The 21,720-nt window shown below is 40.0% G+C and overlaps 1 protein-coding gene across 1 annotated transcript; it reads left to right on the top strand.

The window, feature by feature from the left end:
* Positions 1–9,949: 9,949 nt before the first annotated feature.
* LOC114560630 (probable polypeptide N-acetylgalactosaminyltransferase 8) lies at positions 9,950–21,034 on the top strand. The gene is made up of 11 exons (XM_028586137.1): positions 9,950–10,169; positions 11,243–11,591; positions 11,734–11,900; positions 13,864–14,050; positions 15,435–15,632; positions 15,804–15,918; positions 19,509–19,694; positions 19,860–19,997; positions 20,152–20,244; positions 20,404–20,574; positions 20,829–21,034. Exons 1-11 carry the CDS (start codon positions 10,040–10,042, stop codon positions 20,946–20,948), a joined length of 1,854 nt encoding a protein of 617 aa, XP_028441938.1. The 5' UTR covers positions 9,950–10,039; the 3' UTR covers positions 20,949–21,034.
* Positions 21,035–21,720: the final 686 nt, after the last annotated feature.

The raw sequence follows: 21,720 nt of genomic DNA, 5'->3' as shown, positions 1-21,720 counted from the left end.
TTGCAGTTTGGTGGGCTGGGGATCTCATCGCTGCTCTTTGCAGATGATGTGGTCCTGATGGCATCATCGGCCTGCGACCTTCAGCACTCACTGGATCGGTTCGCAACCGAGTGTGAAGCGGTTGGGATGAGGATCAGCACCTCTAAATCAGAGGCCATGGTTCTCAGCAGGAAACCGATGGAATGCCTTCTCCAGGTAGGGAATGAGTCCTTACCCCAAGTGAAGGAGTTCAAGTACCTTGGGGTTTTGTTCGCGAGTGAGGGGACAATGGAGCGGGAGATTGGTCGGAGAATCGGGCGCAGCGGGTGCGGTATTGCATTCAATCTATCGCACCGTTGTGACGAAAAGAGAGCTGAGCCAGAAGGCAAAGCTCTCGATCTACCGGTCAGTTTTCGTTCCTACCCTCACCTATGGTCATGAAGGCTGGGTCATGACCGAAAGAACGAGATCCAGGGTACAAGCGGCCGAAATGGGTTTCCTCAGGAGGGTGGCTGGCGTCTCCCTTAGAGATAGGGTGAGAAGCTCAGTCATCCGTGAGGAGCTCGGAGTAGAGCCGCTGCTCCTTTGCGTCGAAAGGAGCCAGTTGAGGTGGTTCGGGCATCTGGTAAGGATGCCCCCTGGGCGCCTCCCTAGGGAGGTGTTCCAGGCACGTCCAGCTGGGAGGAGGCCTCGGGGAAGACCCAGGACTAGGTGGAGGGATTATATCTCCAACCTGGCCTGGGAACGCCTCGGGATCCCCCAGTCGGAGCTGGTTAATGTTGCTCGGGAAAGGGAAGTTTGGGGTTCCCTGCTGGAGCTGCTCCCCCCGCGACCCGACACCGGATAAGCGGACGAAGATGGATGGATGGATGGATGGATGAATAAGCTTTGAAATTAAGCCTAGTCCTTATAAATTTCCCAGGAACAAGATTTTTTTTTTTTATTTATATAGTGAACTGACATTACACTAAAACCAGCACATTTAGCGCATAAAAACAGATACAGCAATAAAACCAACACATAAAACAAGCATGTTAAAGCAATTAAAACGTGGAGTGACTAAGTAGATTTTTTTTAAATCCATACGTATTCAGTCAGTCCGCTTTTTTTCCGTTTGATAACAGCCGTATTTCCCTTTTTACATATTATATGCTTCTCCTCCTCGTAATTTCCCATTAGAAGCTGCTGCTCAACGGGTGAAACATATGCTGCACACGTCTTTTCCATTTCTGCATCAGTTAATCTGTGATTGATACCGTGGTCTATTTAAGAAATCCGTGAACGTGCACTTATCCCAGGTATCTACTCCTGGCTTGACATAGCTTCACCTACTTATCCTGGCTCGGCAAACGTGCAACCGATTAAGCCACGTTGAGTAGATCACACTAAGTCAAGCTGCGCTTTTTCAGTTCTGTTGTATTGTGTCGAATATTCAAACAGTTCACCATTCAAATTGGCGTGGATAACACCAGGAACAAAAAATGTTTAAGATGTTTTGTACTGTATTTGCTCGACTGAGAAAGTATTAGAAGAGCATGCAGCGCTGATAAGATTACCAATCCTTTCATCAAACTGTTTTTTTAATTTCCATTTTAAATCTTTGTCTTTTTATTAACACAATCCAAAGCAAAGCTGATAGAAGTATATGGTCAAAAGAGCTCCATCAATGGACCTTTTTCAAATGTGGACCAAGAAAAAGAGACGAGTTATATCCATTTTATCTCGAGACACTTTACAGATAGAGTAGGTCTAGACCACACTCTATAAATTCCAAAACCCCAACAATTACAGTAATTCCCTCAAGAGCAAGCATTAGCAGTGGCTGTTGCAACAGTGGCGAGGAAAAACTCCCTTTTAGGAAGAAACCTCGGCAGGCCCAGACTCGTGATAGGCGGTGTCTGACAGGGCCGGTTGGGGGTGTGATAAACAGTGGCAAGTAATAGTCACATTAAAGATAATGGAACAGTGACTTCGAAGGTAATTGTGAAAGGTCATAGCAGGGCACATTGTGTCATACTGAGTAGTGCAGTCTCCTATACCGGATCCTAACTACTCTGTGCATATGAACATCACAGCAGGGCGTTGTGGATGTAACGTGGCACTGCAGAGCATGGGTGGATGCGGCGGACGCAGCAGGACGCAGCAGGACACGGCCGGGCATTGCAGGGAATGAAAAAATATAAGGACTCCGGGGAGTAAACTCCCCAGAGCTAGGTTAGTAACAAGCATTTCTGGGACAGGATGCATACAAAAGGAAACAAGTGAAAACAGAGATGAGAGAGCAGCTCAGTGTGTCATAGGAAAGAAGGAACTTCCCCGGCAGTCTAGAATTATAATAGCATAGCTAAGAGAGGCAGGTTAGCTTAGAGAGAGGTCCCAGGTCGGGCTTGAACTCTCCCCTGCCGGATCGGGCTGTACTGGCCTGCCTCCCTCTACTCTCACTATATTATTGATTATATGATAAATAAATCTAATGACTACGAAGAGAAGCAGGTTGGCCGGGTTAGGCGGAAACTGCAACTCCTAACTCCTTAACTATAAGTTTGATCAAAGATGAGGGTTTTCAGTTTACTCTTAAATGTGGTGATGGTGTCTGCCCCTTGAACCCAAATTGGGAGCTGGTTCCACAGGAGCGGAGCCTGATAGCTGAAGGCTGTGGCCCCCAGTCTACTTTTAGAGACTCTAGGAACCACAAGTAGCTCTCGTCAGAATATGTGCTGCAGCGTTCTGGATCAGCTGGAGAGTCTTAAGGGACTTATTTGAGCAACCTGATAGTAAGGAATTACAGTAGTCTAGCCTATAAGTAATGAATGCATGGACTAGTTTTTCAGCATCATTTTGAGATAGGATGTTCCTAATTTTGGCAATGTTACGAAGATGGAAAAAGGCTGTTCTTGAGGTTTGTTTTAAGTGGGCGTTGAAGGATATATCCTGATCAAAAATAATTCTAAACTAACATTTTTGACAGCGGTGGTGGGAGCCAAGGCAATACTATCCAGAGTAGCTATGTCTTTAGATAATAAAGTTCGGAGGTGCTTGGGTCCCATCACAATAACTTCAGTTTTGTTTGAGTTTAACATCAGGAAATTGTAGGTCATCCAGGATTTTATATCTTTAATGCACACTTGAAGTTTAGCTAACTGACCACTTTCGTCTGGCTTAATTGACAGATATAATTGGGTGTCGTCTGCGTAACAGTGAAAATTAATTGAGTGTTTCCTAATAATATTGTCTAGAGGAAGCATATATAAGGAGAATAGAATTGGTCCAAGCACTGAGCCTTGAGGAACGCCATGGCTAACTTTAGCATACTTGGAGGGTTTATCGTTAATGTTAACAAATTGGGATCGCTCAGAGAAATAGGACTTAAACCAGTTTAGTGCGATTCCTTTAATGCCAACTAAGTGTTCCAGTCTCTGTAACAGGATGGTATGGTCAATAGTGTCGAATACAGCACTAAGGTCTAATAAAACAAGTATGGAGACAAGTCCTTTGTCAGCAGCAGTTAGAGGGTCGTTACTAATTTTCACCAGTGCCGTTTCTGTGCTATGATGCATTCTAAATCCTGACTGAAAGTCTTCAAATAGACTATTCCTACGAGCTCCCAAGATCCACAGTAATCTTCCAAAGTGGTCTCACTACTGCATTGCACTCAAGCGCTCTGACTTACCAGAACTACATAAACAGCCACGCTATTGCAGTTTATTTTCAGATTCAAAATGGCACCTTACCAGCACTTGCTGCACTTCTCCCAAAACACAATATGAGACCAGTAGGCCTCACTAGCTCAGTCTCACAGGAATTCATTCCAGTTCCCTCATACAAAAACAACTACAGTCAGAAATCCTTTTTTTATACATACACCAAAATTTGAAATGGCATTCCCCATCACATCAGAGCACTACCATCCATTACATATTTCAAAAAGGCACACAAACTGTTTCTTCTCAACAGTTACACTTGCACACATTGATTGTTCATGTATTGTCCAAGTCTTGTTTGCACTGTTTATATTGTTGTTTTCAGTTGTCTGTATCTGTCTATCCCATGCTAATGTCCTGGACCAATGGTTTTGTCCTCATGTGCCAAAACTGTATTGTTGTTTTAGCTGTCTAAATCTGTCTAGTCCATGCAGATGTCCTGTACAAATGTTTCTGTCCTTGCTCTGCTCACCTCTATTTTTACAGAGAGAGTGGACACAAAGTGACGGACGGGTCTGTAATACTCAAAGCATACCTGAAGCCGGGGAAAAGCGCCTAGAATGGCTCGTGAAGAAATGTTCTCACATTTGCAACATTTTGCAAATTCCACAGACAGGGAGCGCTCCTGAACCCCCTCACCATCTCTGAAGGCATAACTAGTCGATCACGAGTGGCTCAACAGGTAGGTCAAGATAAACTCATCTTTCAGGTGTTTGACCGACCGGGTTGACACTTCAGCATGAGAAATCGGGGGTGTGGCGTGTGAGCTTGTGAAATCAATCATGTGTCTCATGGCCAATGCGTGAGAGTTGGCAGCCCTGTATCATATTTCAAAAAGGCACGCAAACTGTTTCTTCTCAACAGTTATACTTGCATTGATTGTTCATGTATTGTTGTTTTCAGTGGTCTGTATCTGTCTAGCCCATGCTAATGTCCTGTACCAATGGTTTTGTCCTCATATGCCAAAACTGTATTGTTGTTTTAGCTGTCTGAATCTGCCTAGTCCATGCAGATGTCCTGTACAAATGTTTCTGCAAAACAGGAACCTGCTGGAAACCAGTTTTTAAACTGAGTCAGGCCCATTTATATTGTAACTTAAATGTTACTTTTAACTTTCCTGTATAATAAATTAAAGAAAGAAAGAAAGAAAGAAAGGAAGAAAGAAAAAAAGAAAGAAAGAAAGAAAGAAAGAAAGAAAGGTAATTTTTGTTCATATGGGTTTAACTATTTTGAAAGGGGGTTTGATTATTTTGTGACCTTTGCCTTGTATGTACCCCAATTGAATGTCTTCTCTGTCCTACGGATGTTACTATGAACTGACTACCAGTGTTTTACATGCAGCAAATCTAACAAATCATAAACAATATTGTGAAATTTGAATTTAGTTGCATTTCGAATTATGTAAATAACTGTGCCAATGCAATATTTAGCCAGAAATACATGCATTCAACATGACATGTCAAGATAACTATCACATAATAGCACCCTTTATCCAGAATAAGACATAGAACCACTAACCCACAGCACAGACCAGTACAAATATAAGATGATGCAGTATGGAGAACATCTATGCAACACAAACTATATGACATATTACGACATCCTCTCAATCTTTCTCTTTGCAGATCACTTCTGCTTGAGAACCAAGTGACTGAAACATGAACCGCATTTTTACACCGGTCACTACCTCTCACACATTTAGATGTCTGTTGAAGAATTATCCCAGGGACCTGCCAACCATCACAAGCACACACACTTTGAAATATCTCATGAATCGGTTATCCAAAATACTTCACACTTGGTTTCCTGGGTACCCAATGAACTTGTAGTTTGGAATTTGGAGCAGTTTGGACAGCATTGGATATTGGATAATAATAAACGGTGAATTAAACTAAACAGCCGCACAATAAAGGTTGATGAAAAAAAGTTGAGAAAAGAAGTGCTGCCATAACGCTGGCTTGTATTCACTCAGAGCATTTCGCTAAGAGGAAACTCAATAAAAAAAAGGCATTTTTGCCAACACTGGATATCAAACAAAATCCAGACATTATATCATATCAAGTTGCTGTGAGCTTCTATGCAGATGGCAAAACGTAACGTCATCTCAGGGGTTGACCGGGCCAAGAGAGTAGTCTTCCTCCGTCTCACTCAGACTCACCCTTGTTTTCCGGTTGTTTAAAGTGCTCATCTTATGCTCATTTTCAGGTTCATAATTGTATTTAGAGGTTAGATCAGAATAGGTTTACATGGTTTAATTTTCAAAAAACAGCATATTTTTGTTGTACTATCGTTGCTGCAGCTACTCTTTTCACCCTGTGTGTTGAGCTCTCTGTTTTAGCTACAGAGTGAGACATCTCACTTCTGTTCCATCTTTGTTGGGAATTGCACATGCTCAGTACCTAGGTAAGGACTACTAGCCAGTCAGTTGCAGAGTATGAAGGTATGCCATGCTAGCAGCTAGGCGAGCATTATAACGTGTGTTACAAAGTGACCCACGTTGTTCTCTGAAGTAAAGGCTGGACTACAATAGAGCTGTTTGGAGCAGTTTGTCAACAGTGTTTTCTGTTGGAGATGGTAAGTCCCTTTGGGGGGGACTTTGGGCTTTTTCACTTTTTAAACCTATAAGGTGCACAAAAAAGATATATAACACAATAAAGGCAAGGAAATAAGCCAAAAAGCATAATATGTTAATTTAAGTGTGCTGCTACTTTATATCACTAATAACATTACCGTCGGCAAAATACCCCCACGAATCAAATCCATACTTCAACGTTAACCGTCAAGCCACTAAATATGTTTGGAAATGAACACCTCTTTCCTGCCTGCTGCTGTCAGACTCTACAATCAGCACTGCTCCCAGTAGAGAACATGGACAAAACACACACACAACAGGGCTGATAAAATGTGCAATAAAACATGTGACAATGTGCAATTACCGTAAATTCATTTTACTATTTAATATGTATTCTCTTTAATTATATTTATTATTGTGTGTTAACGTGTGACTTCTAATTTTCCTCATGTCGTGTGAATTTACCCATTGTGGGATTAATAAAGGATTTTGGATCTTTCAATCTTGTGTAACGATAATAATGACAAGACAGGAAAGCACCGCCTCTGACTGTGGCAATATTAACATGCAATATTGTACCCCCCCTCCCCTCTCTCTCTCTCTCTCTCTCTCTCTCTCTCTCTCTCTCTCTCTCTCTCTCTCTCTCTCTCTCTCTCTAGGCTACACTCACATTTCACATTTACGTCCTTGTGAGTCCGTCTCTGTCCTCAGTCCGGCTCTGGTGGTTGATTAATGCAGATATCTCATAACAGCTGGATTGGATGGCGCATGGTGCACCACCATGAATGCATCTGGTCGGTTTACTGAAAAGTGAACGCCTATTAACAGCTGAATAGTTTTAGGCAGAGATAGTGGGGATTGCAGTAATTTAGAAGTCTTCCTGGAAGAATTTGCGCTGAGCTTCATTTGTGATATTTTGTCAGCCAATTCTGAATCTGCAACATTCTCTGTCAGGTAAATTCAGTAGTAATGTTTTTCTCTGAAGTAGAAGTACACAGTTAGTCAGTGTACAGTGTGGTTGCATATTAGGCGCTTCTGTAAATTATTTTGGGGGGCAATGGTTCTGGAGAAAGATACAAGCAGTGTTCTATTAATGTTTTAATGAAGGATAATCTCAAACTGGAACTTATTTAGAATTTGTACTGATTAATACAAAATGAAAATTGAATCTGCCAGACTGCTGAATTTGTTTTGTGTCATTTTTGAAACATGACATACAAAAGGTCACAGGCGCTTCACTTTTTTTTCTTTTTGGTGAAATGTCTCAACAACCATTGGATGGATTGGCATGACATTTGGTTTAAATATTTGTGGTCCCCAGAGGATGATTCCTGATGATCCCCTCACTTCTCCTCTATAGGGATCACTAGCTACATTTTTTATTTTGCTTTATCATGTCTGCATTTTTTATTTTGGAGGTTCAACCTCAGTCCTCAGACACCCTTAATGACAAAAATGTCCCATAAAACTCATTAAAAGCACAATTTGTTATCCCACGGCCATTACAGTAAAACAAACCATGCATTCTATTATAACAGGCTTTCAATCTAGAGCCTTCAGAATTGTAATTTTTAATATTTTTCACAAGATTGAGCCATTTTCTCATGTTTAAAGATTATTTTGGGGGGGGGTGATAGACAGTGGATAGACAGGAAAGGCGGGAGAGAGACGGGGGATGACACGCGTCATAGGGCTGCAGGCCGCACCCGAACCCGGGCCGCCGCAAAGACCTCAGCCCACTGGGTCGCGCCCCATTTTCTAATGTTTGCTCTATTGGGCAAATACATATTTTCCTTCCACTCAGGGTATCGCTGCTCTATTATTGAAGACTGCAATGTTGCTGCTAAAAATTGACATATCCCAGACTGTAAAAACAAAATACCCCTAGCATTTAATAATCACAAACGAAAGAAATCATAAAAACAACAACATTGGCATCATGTAAACAAATTGGCAAAGGGTTAAAATAAAAAATAAATTTAAAAAAAATGAATATTTGGTAGTTAGGATCACTCGGTTAAAAGTGGGAAATAATATCAATACTGTACATAATTGTATGGCAGTTTTGTTATGCAGACATTTTTGTCCTCCAAGTACATCTATGCAACTTCTTAAGGGATGCACAAGGGTTACCATGGTAAAAATGACCTCTTAAATATTAGCATGTTAGCATGCTGACGTTAGAATTTAGATCAAAGCAAGCTGTGCCTAGCCTCACAGAGACGTTTATTTATGTTTTAAGACTTAAGAGTTTTGACAACCATTAACATTTGAGCATTCATTTACACTGTGTTGTTAATGTCACACATATTACATTGACTTGTTGCTAATATATATATATATATATATATAGCCTATATTTAGTGGTGGAAGACGTATCCAGATCCTTTACTTAAAGGTGCCGTAGGTAGGATTGTGAATATCCAGGACTTAGCCAAAGGATTTGAACATTGACAACTTCTCAGTCCCTGCCCCCTTTCCGCTAAAGCCCAAAACTTCTCCTAAACCCCTCCCCCCACAAGGAGAATGAATGTGTGTGCATCAAGGGGGTAAGCTTCGCTTCAGAACTTGAACCTCCTATGGCGCCATTTTAATGCTACAAAGAGATCAAAATGCACGCATTTTCTCTCAATTTAGAAAACCTGAAGGGTGACCTTGACATGTACGTGAAGTTGCTCGAGCAGGAGAACCCAAGTCTCGCTATCATAAGGGTGAGGAATAATGAGTCACACGCCAAGGCATCTGGCTGGAGGGCTGCTACTGTTGATGACCCTCCCATCAAAAAAGAAAAAAAAGACATGACCCTCCTCTATTTTCCTCTGGTGGTCCATTCCATAAATACCGAACGGTCCCTAAGTAAAAGTACTAATACCACACTGTAGAAATACTCTATTACAAGTAAAAGTCCTGCATTGAAAATATTACTTAAGTAAAAGTATGTAAGTATCATCAGGAAAATGTACTTAAAGTATTACAAGTAAAAGTACTCAATGCAGAAAAATCCTCACATTTTAGAAACAGGAAATGATCCAAACTATTCCGTGTTTAATCGGCTAATTATTGCAACTCTCCTTGTAGGCCTATATATTGTTGTGTAGTTACATTTATAATAAAACATCGTGTTTTATAAGCTACATGTGTTTTGTGTGCAAAAATCTTAATGTGTGAAGTATAGTAACTAAAGCTGTCAGATTAATGTAGTGGAGTAAAAAGTAAAATATTTCTCTCTGAAATGTAGAGAAGTACAAGTAGAAAGTGGCATGAAATGAAAAGACTCAAGTAGAGTAGGCTACAAGTTCCTCAAATTTTTTGTACTTGAGTAAATGTACTTAGTTACATTCCACCACTGCCTATATTGCTCCTGACTGCACCCAACACATGAAGAAAAGGAATCCAGCAAGCTATATATAAAAAAGCAGAGAAAAAAGCTTAACTGCCCTCTCTACCTTCTCACAGTTTACCCTAAAAGTTTTCTTTATGTGTCAATGTATTGTAAGAACTTATTGTAATACATTTTCCTTCAGCTTTACGCATTTGACAACACGGCTCTGCCTGGGCTCAGCCCACAAATAGGGAACACCTGCTTAATATGGGCAAGGTAAACAGGAAGAACGGGTCTCACCATGGTCACGCACTTTGTAACAAAAGAACGTATTATCCAAACAGATATCATGATTCATGAACACATGCCACTTGTCTGGTTGACGCCGTCAGTTCAGTAGTCAGGGCGCGCGTCTTTCAAGGTTTCCCATTCCCTTGCTGGGGGTTCAGTCTGTGCGCTATCACTATGAGAGCAGTGTGGTTGAAGCGGTCAATCATCATACTGGGGGGGATCGGGCTCCTCGTCTACGTGGGCATGTTTCTGAAGGGTGGATATAAGCCTGACGAACGTCTGGAGACAAGCATCAACAATCTTCGTGAGTTGAGGCAATGGAGATGGGGAAATGGAAAGGAAGTCGGGTTCTGTATGATTTGTTATGGGGTGGTGGAATACGGAAATTGGTTGTTGACTTACTTAAAACGTAAATAAATAAATAAAAGGGTTTGGTACATGTAAATTAGAGATGTATTGTTGTGTATATTTGTTATCAAGTTGTAAAAATATATGATGTATTAAGGAATGAGTTGAAGTTGTATGAGGGTGGGAAATAGCACAAGCTTCGGCTTCATCCTGCTCCTTTTCGGACAATTTTTGAAAATATGAATTGTATTTTTAATAGCCTATTATTTGTATCACTGTATAGATATATTGTTCTTGTTCCTTTGGTGTGTTGCTACGCAATTTTGTATTTTTATATTTTATTTTATAGTTCTAGGCTATAGCTATATATTTATATTTATTTTTGTTCGAAATACAAAAAAGTGAAATTTAACTTCCGTGACATTAACATTCATTCAGTGATAGAAAGGTAAGCAGAAGGATTAAATGTCTGTTCACTACACAAGTAGTTACTCAAAAGTATTTTATGCTTTCAATCATCTGACAAAATGATATTACATTAAAACAATATAAGTGTCACCAAAAGAATACTTGCAGATGTGGAGTCAAACATTAGATGAATGGCTTCTAGCTCACCCAGTTCGCCCAGCGCGGGTTCGTATCACACCTGCTTCCCTTTGCTGCGTGTCATCCCACAACTCTGTCCCCCTTTCATGTCTATCCACTGTCACTATGTAATAAAAGGAAAAAGCCACCAAAAAATAGTCTTAAAAAAAATGTAACGTGTCATAAACGTTTATAAACAAGTCATAAACGTTTATGACATAACACTTCTTTTGGTAGCCTAACTGTCATTCGGTTTTTTTTCATGACAAGTTATGGTTTGGGTTAGAGTTAGGGTTCATGTGTTCATGACAGTGTCATGTCACTTTTATGTAGATACCTTCAAGTAAAGTGTTACCAAAAGTGCTTTATTTTAAATAAGAAAACATGTAATCATCAGTAATCATGCTGCTCATTTGACTCTCTCCCTGTCATCCTTTTGTCAAGACAATGTAGTCAGAGCTTTTGAGAAAAAGCAGGACACCCTGCAGAAAATGCTTGAAGAGGACAGACTCAGATGGAGAAAAGCTGCAGAGGTCAAACAGCCAACTGTCAAAACACAGCCAGAGCAGAAAGAGAAACCTGAAGCAAAAATCCCAGACCAAAAGGAGACTCCTCAAGAGAAAAAGTCTAATAAACTGTTTCCCAACTCTCCCCTGTTCAAGACGTGGGGGGAGAATCTCTCTGAGGATGACCAAAGAGAGGCACAGGGTTTGTTTGACAAATATGGATACAACGTTTTTCTCAGCGATCGCCTCCCTCTAGATCGAGCTCTTCCAGATACCAGGGATCCAAGGTAGGCTACAACCATTTCTTATGAGGCCAGAGCTGTCATTTCAATTCATATACAGATAAAAGTTAAAGAAATGGCCAGTCCCATCCAGTTCATTGTTTGCTTGTTATCCTCTCTGTTCATGGTTTGTCTTGTTTCTGAATAGGTGTCTGAAAAAGAGTTACCCAGAAGACTTACCAAGTATTGGAGTAGTGTTGATCTACCTGAATGAGGCCCTGTCTATTATCAAAAGAGCTATGCGCAGCATCATTGACCGCACCCCTAAACACCTGCTGAAGGAGATCATATTGGTGGATGACAATAGCTCTGAAGGTAAGTTGAGTGCAAATGGATGAGATTGTGCAAACATGTCATAAACACGTTGATCCATTATGTATAGGCTACTGTCATACTGTGAGACATGACAGGCTGAAATCACGTTTCATTGTGCAATGCCACTGTTGCTCATATTCTAACTTTTTTTCTGTTTTTTACTGTTAGGCTCTAATCTATGTTATGGGTGTTATTCTGTGATTGTATTTTTTTTTTACGGATCTACTTTTCTAAGCAGTCTTGTAAAATCTCCAAAAATACATTTTGTCACGTGAACTTTTGGCTTTAAAGTAATAGTTTTGAGAATTGGGACATTTTGGAAAACGTGTACCGGTATTCACTTTTCACTCAAAAACTTGTGTTTCTTTTAAATTTAACTTAAAGGAGTGGCTAACAGGTAATCAGGACTGTCAACATTACATGGAGTTACCAAATCTTGCTGCTATCTTGTCTTTCCTGTCCTGCCTGTTTGCGTCACTTGTGCTTTGCCTATGAGGTTGTTGGACTGACAGTGTGGCTTGGGTGTGTATGTGTGTTGGTGTTGATTTTGATATCGGCCAACTGTTTTTGTTTATATGCTTGATCATTTCTTTTTACATTTATAGTCAATTTTATTTTAGTATTGGACTAAACTTCTATGTACTATTTTAATCCTTTTATCTTTTTAGGTGTGACATTGTACGATCTGTCCAGGGACAGCAGATGTAAAATAGCCTTTTGGCTAATTCTGGTAGACTGTACATTTTTATATGTATTATTAGTGTGCATTGTCCCTGTTAAATAAACCTGAAATAAATAAATAAACTTTCTTGCCAAGAGTTAGATGGCATATATTATAGTTAGATATCATATCTGTATGGTAAAATATAATGCTACAGTCAGAAGCTGCTTAGCTTAGCATAAAGACTGGAAACTAGCTAGCCTGGCTTTGTCCAAAGTTAGAAAAAAAACAAAAAACAACCTGCCTACTAGTACATTTAAAGCTCACTGATTAATATGTTACACCATGTTTGTTTAATCTGTTCAAAAAAGTATAAAAACAACAATTAGTTTTCTATGCCATAGATATGGTAACAACAAGAATTTAGGATGGTAAAGCTCCAGCACATAACCCCCAGGAAAACCATACATTGGCGTTTTTATACCACAGTTATTGCACACATTTAACAAATAACTTACTGTATGTGTTTATTAGTGAGCTTTAGAGTTTTGGCAAGGTGGACTTTGTGAGCTTTGGACAGAGCCAAGCTAGCGGTTTTCCTTTGTTCCCCGTCTTTATGCTAAGCTAACCAAGTGCTGGCTGTAGCCTTACATTTACCAGACAGATAGAGATGCCGATCTTGTTATCTAATTCTCAACAAGAAAAGGCAAGGAAGCATTTTACTCCTTTTCTTTAAGAGCACATAAACCCCTGTATGATGTAACAGCATTTAGTCATTTCAAGACTGTAATTAGTGGTGGAGTGGCACTGGATTGCAATATATAATGGTATTTCTCATTCTTGTCCATCCTAACATACACGCATGGGTGAATAAAACATTAGAAACACATTTTTAATCAGTACATCATCACTAACTACAGCTTCAATTACATTTTATTTATAGTATCAAATCATCTTTATCATCTTTAGTTATCTCAAGACACTTATAGATAGAGTAGGTCTAGACCACACTCTATAATTTACAAAGACCCAACAATTCCAGTAAATACTTCAAATTGGATACAGTCACAACATCAACTTAATGTTTAAATTTCATTTCAATTGCATCCTGTATTTTGTGAGCATGTGAGTCACGTCTGCGATCACAACTGTTGCTCTCAAAATTGTAAGTGTACTTTGCACTCTGGGTAATCGGTATGGAATCTGGTGTCACTGCCCCGTCTAAACTTTCTATGGTAAAAACAACATCTGTCACACCCCTATTCAAAAATAAAAAAAAGCCCGCATTTTCTCTCAATTTAGAAAACCTGAAGGGTGACCTTGACATGTACGTGAAGTCGCTCGAGCAGGAGAACCCAAGTCTCGCTATCATAAGGGTGAGGCACAATGAGTCATATGGCCTGTCTCACGCCAGGGCGTCTGGCTGGAGGGCTGCTACTGCTGACGTGGTGGCCATCCTGGATGCGCACATCGAAGTCCATGAGCTGTGGTAAGAATGAGGCAACAATAAATCTTTTAAACATGGTTTATGTATACCATATGTCATTTTTGATTCCACATTAAAGGTGCTATAAGTAGAAGCCGTTAACGTTATATATCGGTGGCAGCTGTGCTCACTCGTGTCTTTCTAAACAACCCTCCATTTTTTCTAATTAAAATTGTAATGAGATTCACTTAAAGTTCTCAAGATTACCACCAGTACTGACAAATGTTTACAGTTATCAAATGTTATGCAGGGAAGGGTCTGTATCACCACCAAGTGCAAACTGACTCTGGTGAGCTGATGCCAAAGTTGGCCTGCCTCACATCTTAGCACTTGAATAACCACAAAACGTTTTGCTAACAATAACTGTTCTAACTAATCTTCACATTATCAAAGGATAGACCGAACCACGTAAGCCTCAAACAGTAGCTCATTAATGTGTGAAATACAATCATAACAGAATTTGATGTTGTCAATTGTCTATCTTGTCAGTTTAGATATTGTCTCCTCTATCTGGTCAGACTCGATGGCGTCCCCTTTATCTGGTTAGAGAGACGCATGTTCTGTCCTCGGGCCCCAGTCAAGATAGCCAATGAGTCCATGTTATCTTGTGGGAACAAGTAGTGTTATGTTTTCATACTATGCAAATAGTTTAATTTAACAGACAGAGAAGAATATTAATCACTATAATAGTACAGTTTAATAAATAACAAGAGGGAAAATAAGTATCATAATTTCCCTAACATTAACTTTTTCAGGAACACCCTGTTTACACATTTGCAACAGCCCCGTCCAAGCGCAGACTTATCCCAGTACAACCACAGTCGGGTGTACTGGCATGCCCACGTAGGTAATGAGGGTGTTAAAGGCCTTGCACGGTGGAGGGAACGAGGGTAGGGCGAGTGCTGCTCAGTCTTGCAACCTTCTAGGCACAGCTTATTTGTAGTGCAATAGTAAGTTTGGCAAGCTGACTTTGCAATTGTGCTTTAACCAAAACAGTGTCTAATTTGGTTAACATTAACTAGATCTCTGCATCAAAATTGAAAATGTTTCAGTCTGAAGCTCCCTCCACCTTCCAAATGCTGCACCAGTGTTCCCTTGGGTTGCATACAAATGAAACATAATGCACAGGAGATGGAAGTATTCAAAACCATTTGGGTGTGTTCTGTCTGTTTGGAATGCTTGATCTCAGCAGCTGCTGATAAAATGAAAGGAGTGAAAGGAGCGAATGGCACATCAGAACACATGCCAGCTCCCATTTCCGGAGTTACAGTCATTTCATAGAGACAAAGAAGAAGAAATATGAAGCAGCAGTGTCACTGGTTGTTCCAGAAACAACAGTTTAATGAAGTGATGGGTAAGCCACCTCTCCTCCCTTCCCCTCATTCAGGGCGGAACCCCTGCTGACGCAGATCAAGGCTGACCGAACGGTGGTGACATCCCCTGTGTTTGACAAAGTACTCTTTGATGACCTCAAGGTTATTCCATACCAGCCAGCATCACACGCCTTCGACTGGGCTTTATGGTGCATGTATGAGAGCTTTTCGGACGAGTATTACAAACTCAATGACGGCTCGTTGCCTGGAAAGTAAGTTTTAAGTGAAATTGCTTAGTCTTGTTCCGACTTACACGTGTCAAACATATATACATTTACGTATCTTGGATGAGGCATTCTTAATGATGTGAATGCTTTATGCTTATGGTGATGCAGCATGTTTTTAAATTATACAGTAGTAACAGGTCTCTTCTTTCACTTCAGAAGTCCATCTGTCATGGGGATCCTAGTTGCTGAAAGAAAGTATCTGGGAGAAATCGGACTCCTCGATGAAGGAATGAAAGTGTACGGTGGAGAAAATGTTGAGCTGGGAATTCGAGTGAGTAAGCTTCATCTATCTAACACCTGATGACACAGTCCCAGGCCAACTTGCAGCAAGTTGATCCATGGGTTCAGTACAATTGCCCCTTTTACTTAAAGGGATGATAGAATGCAAAACCGATTTTACCCTGTCATAGTTGAATAACGACAGTTCGGTGGGTAAATAGGACATACATAGAAGCTCAAAGTTACACTGACACCCCTTTACTATGAAAATCTCATATTTTGAAACTGCCGCTAAAAACGGGCGAATCTCAACAAAGCTAGTTGATTACGCAAGCATCTCAAAATCCGGAACCTTAAGAGAACAGTCACGCCCCAACATTTACATAGGCTACACAACTGACCTGAGATCAGGTAGTCTTCTGAATCTAGCTAGGTCACGCAGATCTCTGCTATTCCATTACAAAATTCACTTCTGAAACTTTTTTATGCGAGAAATCAACTATGTAAAGCTCAAATATGGGCCATTTTACGAAAATGGATGGCTAATTGCAAATTTTGTCCGACTGTGTGTCGGAGTTCAGCGCCGGTGCTGCCTGTGTTGTTGCCTCGCCGCCCAGCCTGCCTTCCTTTACACACCCCGGCCTGCTCTGAGCTCGATTGAGCTCCGTTACAGCTTGCAGCCCACAGCACTCCATACCCGCGCAAAGTCACCGTTTTTTGGCAAATGGACTACTACACGCTGGTGCTCTGACAGAGCTCCAGGGCCTGCAGCTCCCCTCTTCCTGCTAGCTAAATGGCCGGTGTGTTTGAGTAAGAGCGCAGTCAGCGAGCTTGTTGCACAAGCAATCTGTTACCACAGGTTCCAGTTAATCTTTTAATGTGTGTAATTATAATGTGTTGAGTTATTTAAACAAACAATTGGGGAAATAAACGCCGCTTGTCCGCGAGTCTCATTGATAGAGCCTGCTGCTGGATGTAGCTCTATCAATGACAGCTAGCTCCTTCTAGAATTCCTCTGAAATTCACAAATATTCATTAACTTGAAATCGGACACCGTTGTTAGCGTTATAAGACATTTACGGAGATGTTGTATAAGTGGCGTGACGAAATTCAAACTGTAAATATACACACATTATGCGGTAAATGAAGCTAACTATCCCTGATTTGTAGCTAGCTACACATAGCTAGGATTGAAGGGACAGTCATAGCTAACGAAACCCCCACTGTTCACAAAAATTCATTAACTTGAAATCGGACACCGTTGTTAGCTTTATAAGACCTTTAGGGAGATGTTGTATAAGTGGCGTGACAAAATTCAAACTGTAAATATAGCTAGTTATGCTGACAGCCAGCCAAGATTAACTGGAACTGTTGTAAGAGATTGCTGGTGTAACAAGCTCGCTGACCGCGCTATCACTCTCACACACGGGCCATTTAGCTAGCAGGAAGAGGGTAGCTGCAGGCCCTGGAGCTCTGTCAGCACAGCAGCGTTTGGTCCATTAACCCCAAAACGGTGACTTTGCGCGGGTATGGAGTGCTGTGGGCTGCAAGCCGTAACGGAGCTCAATCGAGCTCAGAGCAGGCCGGGGTGTGTAAAGGAAGGCAGGCCATGCAGCGAGGCAGCAACACAGGCAGCACCGGCAGCTGAACTCCGACTTACCAAATTTGCAATAAGCCATCAATTTTCGTAAAACGTCCCATATTTGAGCTTTATATAGTTGATTTCTCCCTTAAAAAAGTCTCAGAAGTGAATTTAATAACGTAATAGCCCGAACAAACAATGTATAACTTTGCAATGAGACCTGCTGTCAAGTCTCCCATGTGTTTCTATGTAGTTTGCTCAAACCAATCAGCGCGTAGCTCATTCTGAATATTCATGAGCATACCATATTTGGAAGAAAAGCTCTTGTTCCAAATAGAGCCATATTCACAGGGTAGTTGAGGGCCTAATAAAATAGCATTCGGGCAATTTTCAGTCCAACCAATGTTACATACCCCATTAGGAGACCTTAAGGAACAGTGTAAAATACCCTATATAACCATTCTATCACCCCTTTAAAACGTTACTAAAACCAGAACTGGTTACCTCACAATCGTTAATATAATAATAATAATATCAATATAATATCTTTCCAGATTTGTAAAATCCTGTATCATAGTATTAACTGCTGTGCAGTGTTTGCGTCTAATAAACCTTGAAATACATGGATTACTCCATTTAGACTTAACTGGATCGCGTTTTGTTCACTTTCTTGCTGACAGTTAAATGAGATCGATACCACTTTTGTATCTGTATGGTAAATAACAAGCTACAGCTAGCATGCACTTTGCTTACTTAGCATTAATACTGGAAACAGGAAGGTAGCCTGTCTCTGTCCAAAGGTAACATAATCCACCAACCAGCACCTCTAAACGTGTCCAAAGGTAACATAATTCACCAACCAGCACCTCTAAACCTAATTTATTTAGACCCAATACAAGGCATTATGTCAGATTATACAGGAGAGCCAAAACAAATTTTGACCAGAGTTGAGTCCACTGCTATTGTCATGTAATGAACACAATATTTTATCTTTTTGTGTTATAAGATGCTCAACATTGCTACAGTTTAAGTTGAAAAATACTAATCAAACATTTTAAAAATGGTAAAAGAGTGGTATACGCCTTTTTAGCACAAACATTTTCCAGACAGACTAATGCAGAATAATAAGCACATGTATATATGAAAGGTTAATGTACATGCAGTTATATTAATAGTGTATGTATTTGTAGACGGTTTTAACATTTTAAGAGTAATAGCCTTGGTGATCAAGATGAAGATATTTGTTCTTATCTTTATCAGTGTGGATTGAAGTGTAATTAATGCATTTTAAATAAAATGAATGTGGTTTACAATTGCTTACTTCCATAAGCCCATATTCTGAAATATATTGGGGAAATGTTTGTGTCAAAAAGACCCACTCTTGTCATTTTTAAGATCAATAAATCGTTTTCAACCTAAACTGTAGCAATATTGTCGGTTTATGATAACGTTCAATCTGATAACACAAAATAATCGAATATTGTGTTCAGTACATGGCAATAGCTGCTGATTCAAGTTTGATCAAAATTAGTTTTGGTTCTTCTGTAAAATCTGATAACACGCCCCGAGTGTTGTTAGCATGATCTACCCACCTTTTACCTTTTAGCACGCCGTTAAGCTCACTTGAGCCAATTCACTGTTATGCCTTGTTTTCTATGTGTCATTATTTCAGTTGTGTCCTTTTGGCACTCATATATAATATAATGAAATCTGTAAAAAAAAAAATCCCAGAGGGGCTATTTCTTGGCTAGGAGTAGTAACTTCCTTGAGTCTCCGCTGGTTGTCTGACAAATGTTCTATTATTATAATTATTAACTTTATGGGTCAGCTGCAGGGGTCTCCCAGAGATGAAGCCCTACAAACTGTTAAGTGCATATAAGAAGCGGCGGTACTACCCACAGTTTGTGAACTTCTAAGTAGCTCTTATTAACTCTTTTTATTTATGCTGCTAACTTTTGTTTTTATTCATGATTTGCACTTGCACAATTACCATTGGTAACTGATAAATTATTCCGTTTCATCAAGTAGTATAAAGCTAAGCTTATTTTTTTCTCATATAGGTGTGGACATGTGGAGGCAGTATTGAAGTAGTTCCATGCTCCAAGATTGCCCACATTGAGAGGAACCACAAGCCCTACATGCCTGACCTGAGCAAAGCCATGAAGAGAAACGCCCTGAGGGTAGCAGAAGTCTGGATGGATGAATACAAACACAACGTCAACTTGGCTTGGAACTTGCCGTTTGAGGTACTTCAAATGTTGTCAAGTACAACAAAAATTATGATGCCCTTTCTATGGAATATTGCATGCCTCATACACACAGGATGCAGAATGAACATCCGAGTGTCCATAATAAAAAGCTTTTCTTATGAGTAGAAATGTGACAAACAAATCATGCCTTATTCTCTGCAGAATCACGGAATTGACATTGGGGATGTCTCTGAAAGGAAAAAACTCAGGGAAAGGTTGAACTGTAAACCTTTCAAATGGTACCTGGAAAATGTGTATCCCAAGTTGGATCCCTTGACTAACCTAGTTGCCTATGGAGGAGTAAGTTTAGTTGTATCTAATGTATCTTTGTATGTGTGGGTGTGCGCGCCACATATGCACTGCCACATTATATTGTGTATTTTAATGATACATGTCATAGTATTGGATACATTTTCATTGGGTTTGATAAAATGATGAACTCCCCCATTCATAGATAAGGAATCTTGATGCTGACCAGTGCATAGACCAAGGACCAGTACCAGGTCACACACCCATTGCCTACAATTGCTACTACTATGGACCTCAAGTAAGTAAAGCAAGTAACGGTGGCTGTAAAGATTAATGATCATAGTCACTGAAAAGTTACTAAGTGGCAATTGGAAATATTGTCTCTTTGCTGCTGTTGGCTTAGTTACAGTTACTGACCAATCTGCTTTCTCCTTGACTTTTAATTTAATTTTTTTAGATGTGTTATTATCGGACAAACGGTGAGCTCTATATCGGCGGCATCAAGTCCCACAAGTACAATGACAACCGGTGTTTAACTGACCCGGGGAAAAAAGAAAAGGAGCCTGGCCTTCATAACTGCAAAGAGGCTAAGCAGAAAGGAATGGGGATTCACTGGGACTTCACTCAGGTATTACACGTTATTAAACTATTATTAAAACGTATAGCAAAGTATATAAAAGTCAGGGAAGAGATGTGGCAAAAGGATTATTTTTATTCCAGTAAAATAGTAAAAATTAAAAGTCAGTGTGTCTCACCCTTTTATATAAAATATAGGGTGGATGAGTTCAGGGTGACTCAGCTCAAACTATTGACTGATTGTCTAAATATTGTATAATGACAGGCTGTGCGTTTGTATTCTTGACACTTATTTTTCTTCTCCAGGGCAAAGAACTGAAGAACAGAGATACAAAAAGGTGTCTGGAGATTAAGAATGGCGTGCTTCTAATACAGGAATGCTCTGGCCAAAGATGGGAAATCCAAAACATAATCAAAGCCTTTTAAAGTGTGCGGCCAACAAGAAGTGCACTTCTCTGCTCATTGGTCAGTGAATAATATCACCTGAATGTGTAAAATGGACATTTGCTCAAAAGTTTATGAATGGACAAAGTAATTATTTGTACAATTTATTAAATCAATTAAAAAAAAGAATTTGTAAAAAGTGCTTGAACTGAAGAGTTATAATTGCTAATTGGACCAGCGGGACTGGAAGATATGCAAGCTGTCTCCCAGTAGGTGTGTCTATATTACAGGTTGGGAATGAGCATTGCTGGGATTACTGACACACAGCATCTTATAAATACTGCTTATAAAAGAGATACCCAAAATTCCGCAATTTGATTAAATGCATGTTGATCCTTTTTCCTCCCATCAATCTTCCACTCAAAGACAACAAATATATTCTATCTATTTTCATCAGATTCTTAGCTAAATTTCTTTGATGGCAGCAGTGGTCATAAAACCATGGGCGATTTTAGACCCTTTTTGGGGGGGCTCAAGCCCCCCTAAAAAATATAATAATAATAAAAAAACTTTTTTTTAAATAGATTTTGGTGCTTAAAGTTAGAGTTGCAAACATGTCTGTTAGTGACAGAGGATAAACAATTACAGGTTCAAAGGGCTTGAAACAGGTTGAATATCCTGTGTCACTGTCGCCGATGCTGTGCACCTGTAACCCAGTCAAGGAAAGGGTTAACAGAAACGTAGTGTTGGCCAATCAGAGGAGGTTGGTGTCAGTCAAAAAACATTAGCTGGTGGCCGGTTTGGCTCGGTGGGT

The sequence above is a fragment of the Perca flavescens genome, chromosome 8, assembly GCF_004354835.1.
Source record: "Perca flavescens isolate YP-PL-M2 chromosome 8, PFLA_1.0, whole genome shotgun sequence".
Lineage (NCBI taxonomy): Eukaryota > Metazoa > Chordata > Actinopteri > Perciformes > Percidae > Perca > Perca flavescens.
This window is presented reverse-complemented; position numbering and strand designations above follow the sequence as displayed.

Excerpts from the sequence above, each read along its gene's own strand:
- LOC114560630 (XM_028586137.1), top strand. The coding sequence starts at position 10,040 with ATGAGAGCAGTGTGGTTGAAGCGGTCAATCATCATACTGGGGGGGATC. Across the intron at positions 11,592-11,733 it reads CCAGATACCAGGGATCCAAG|GTGTCTGAAAAAGAGTTACC; the intron begins GTAGGCTACAAC and ends GTTTCTGAATAG. Across the intron at positions 15,633-15,803 it reads GACGGCTCGTTGCCTGGAAA|AAGTCCATCTGTCATGGGGA; the intron begins GTAAGTTTTAAG and ends CTTTCACTTCAG.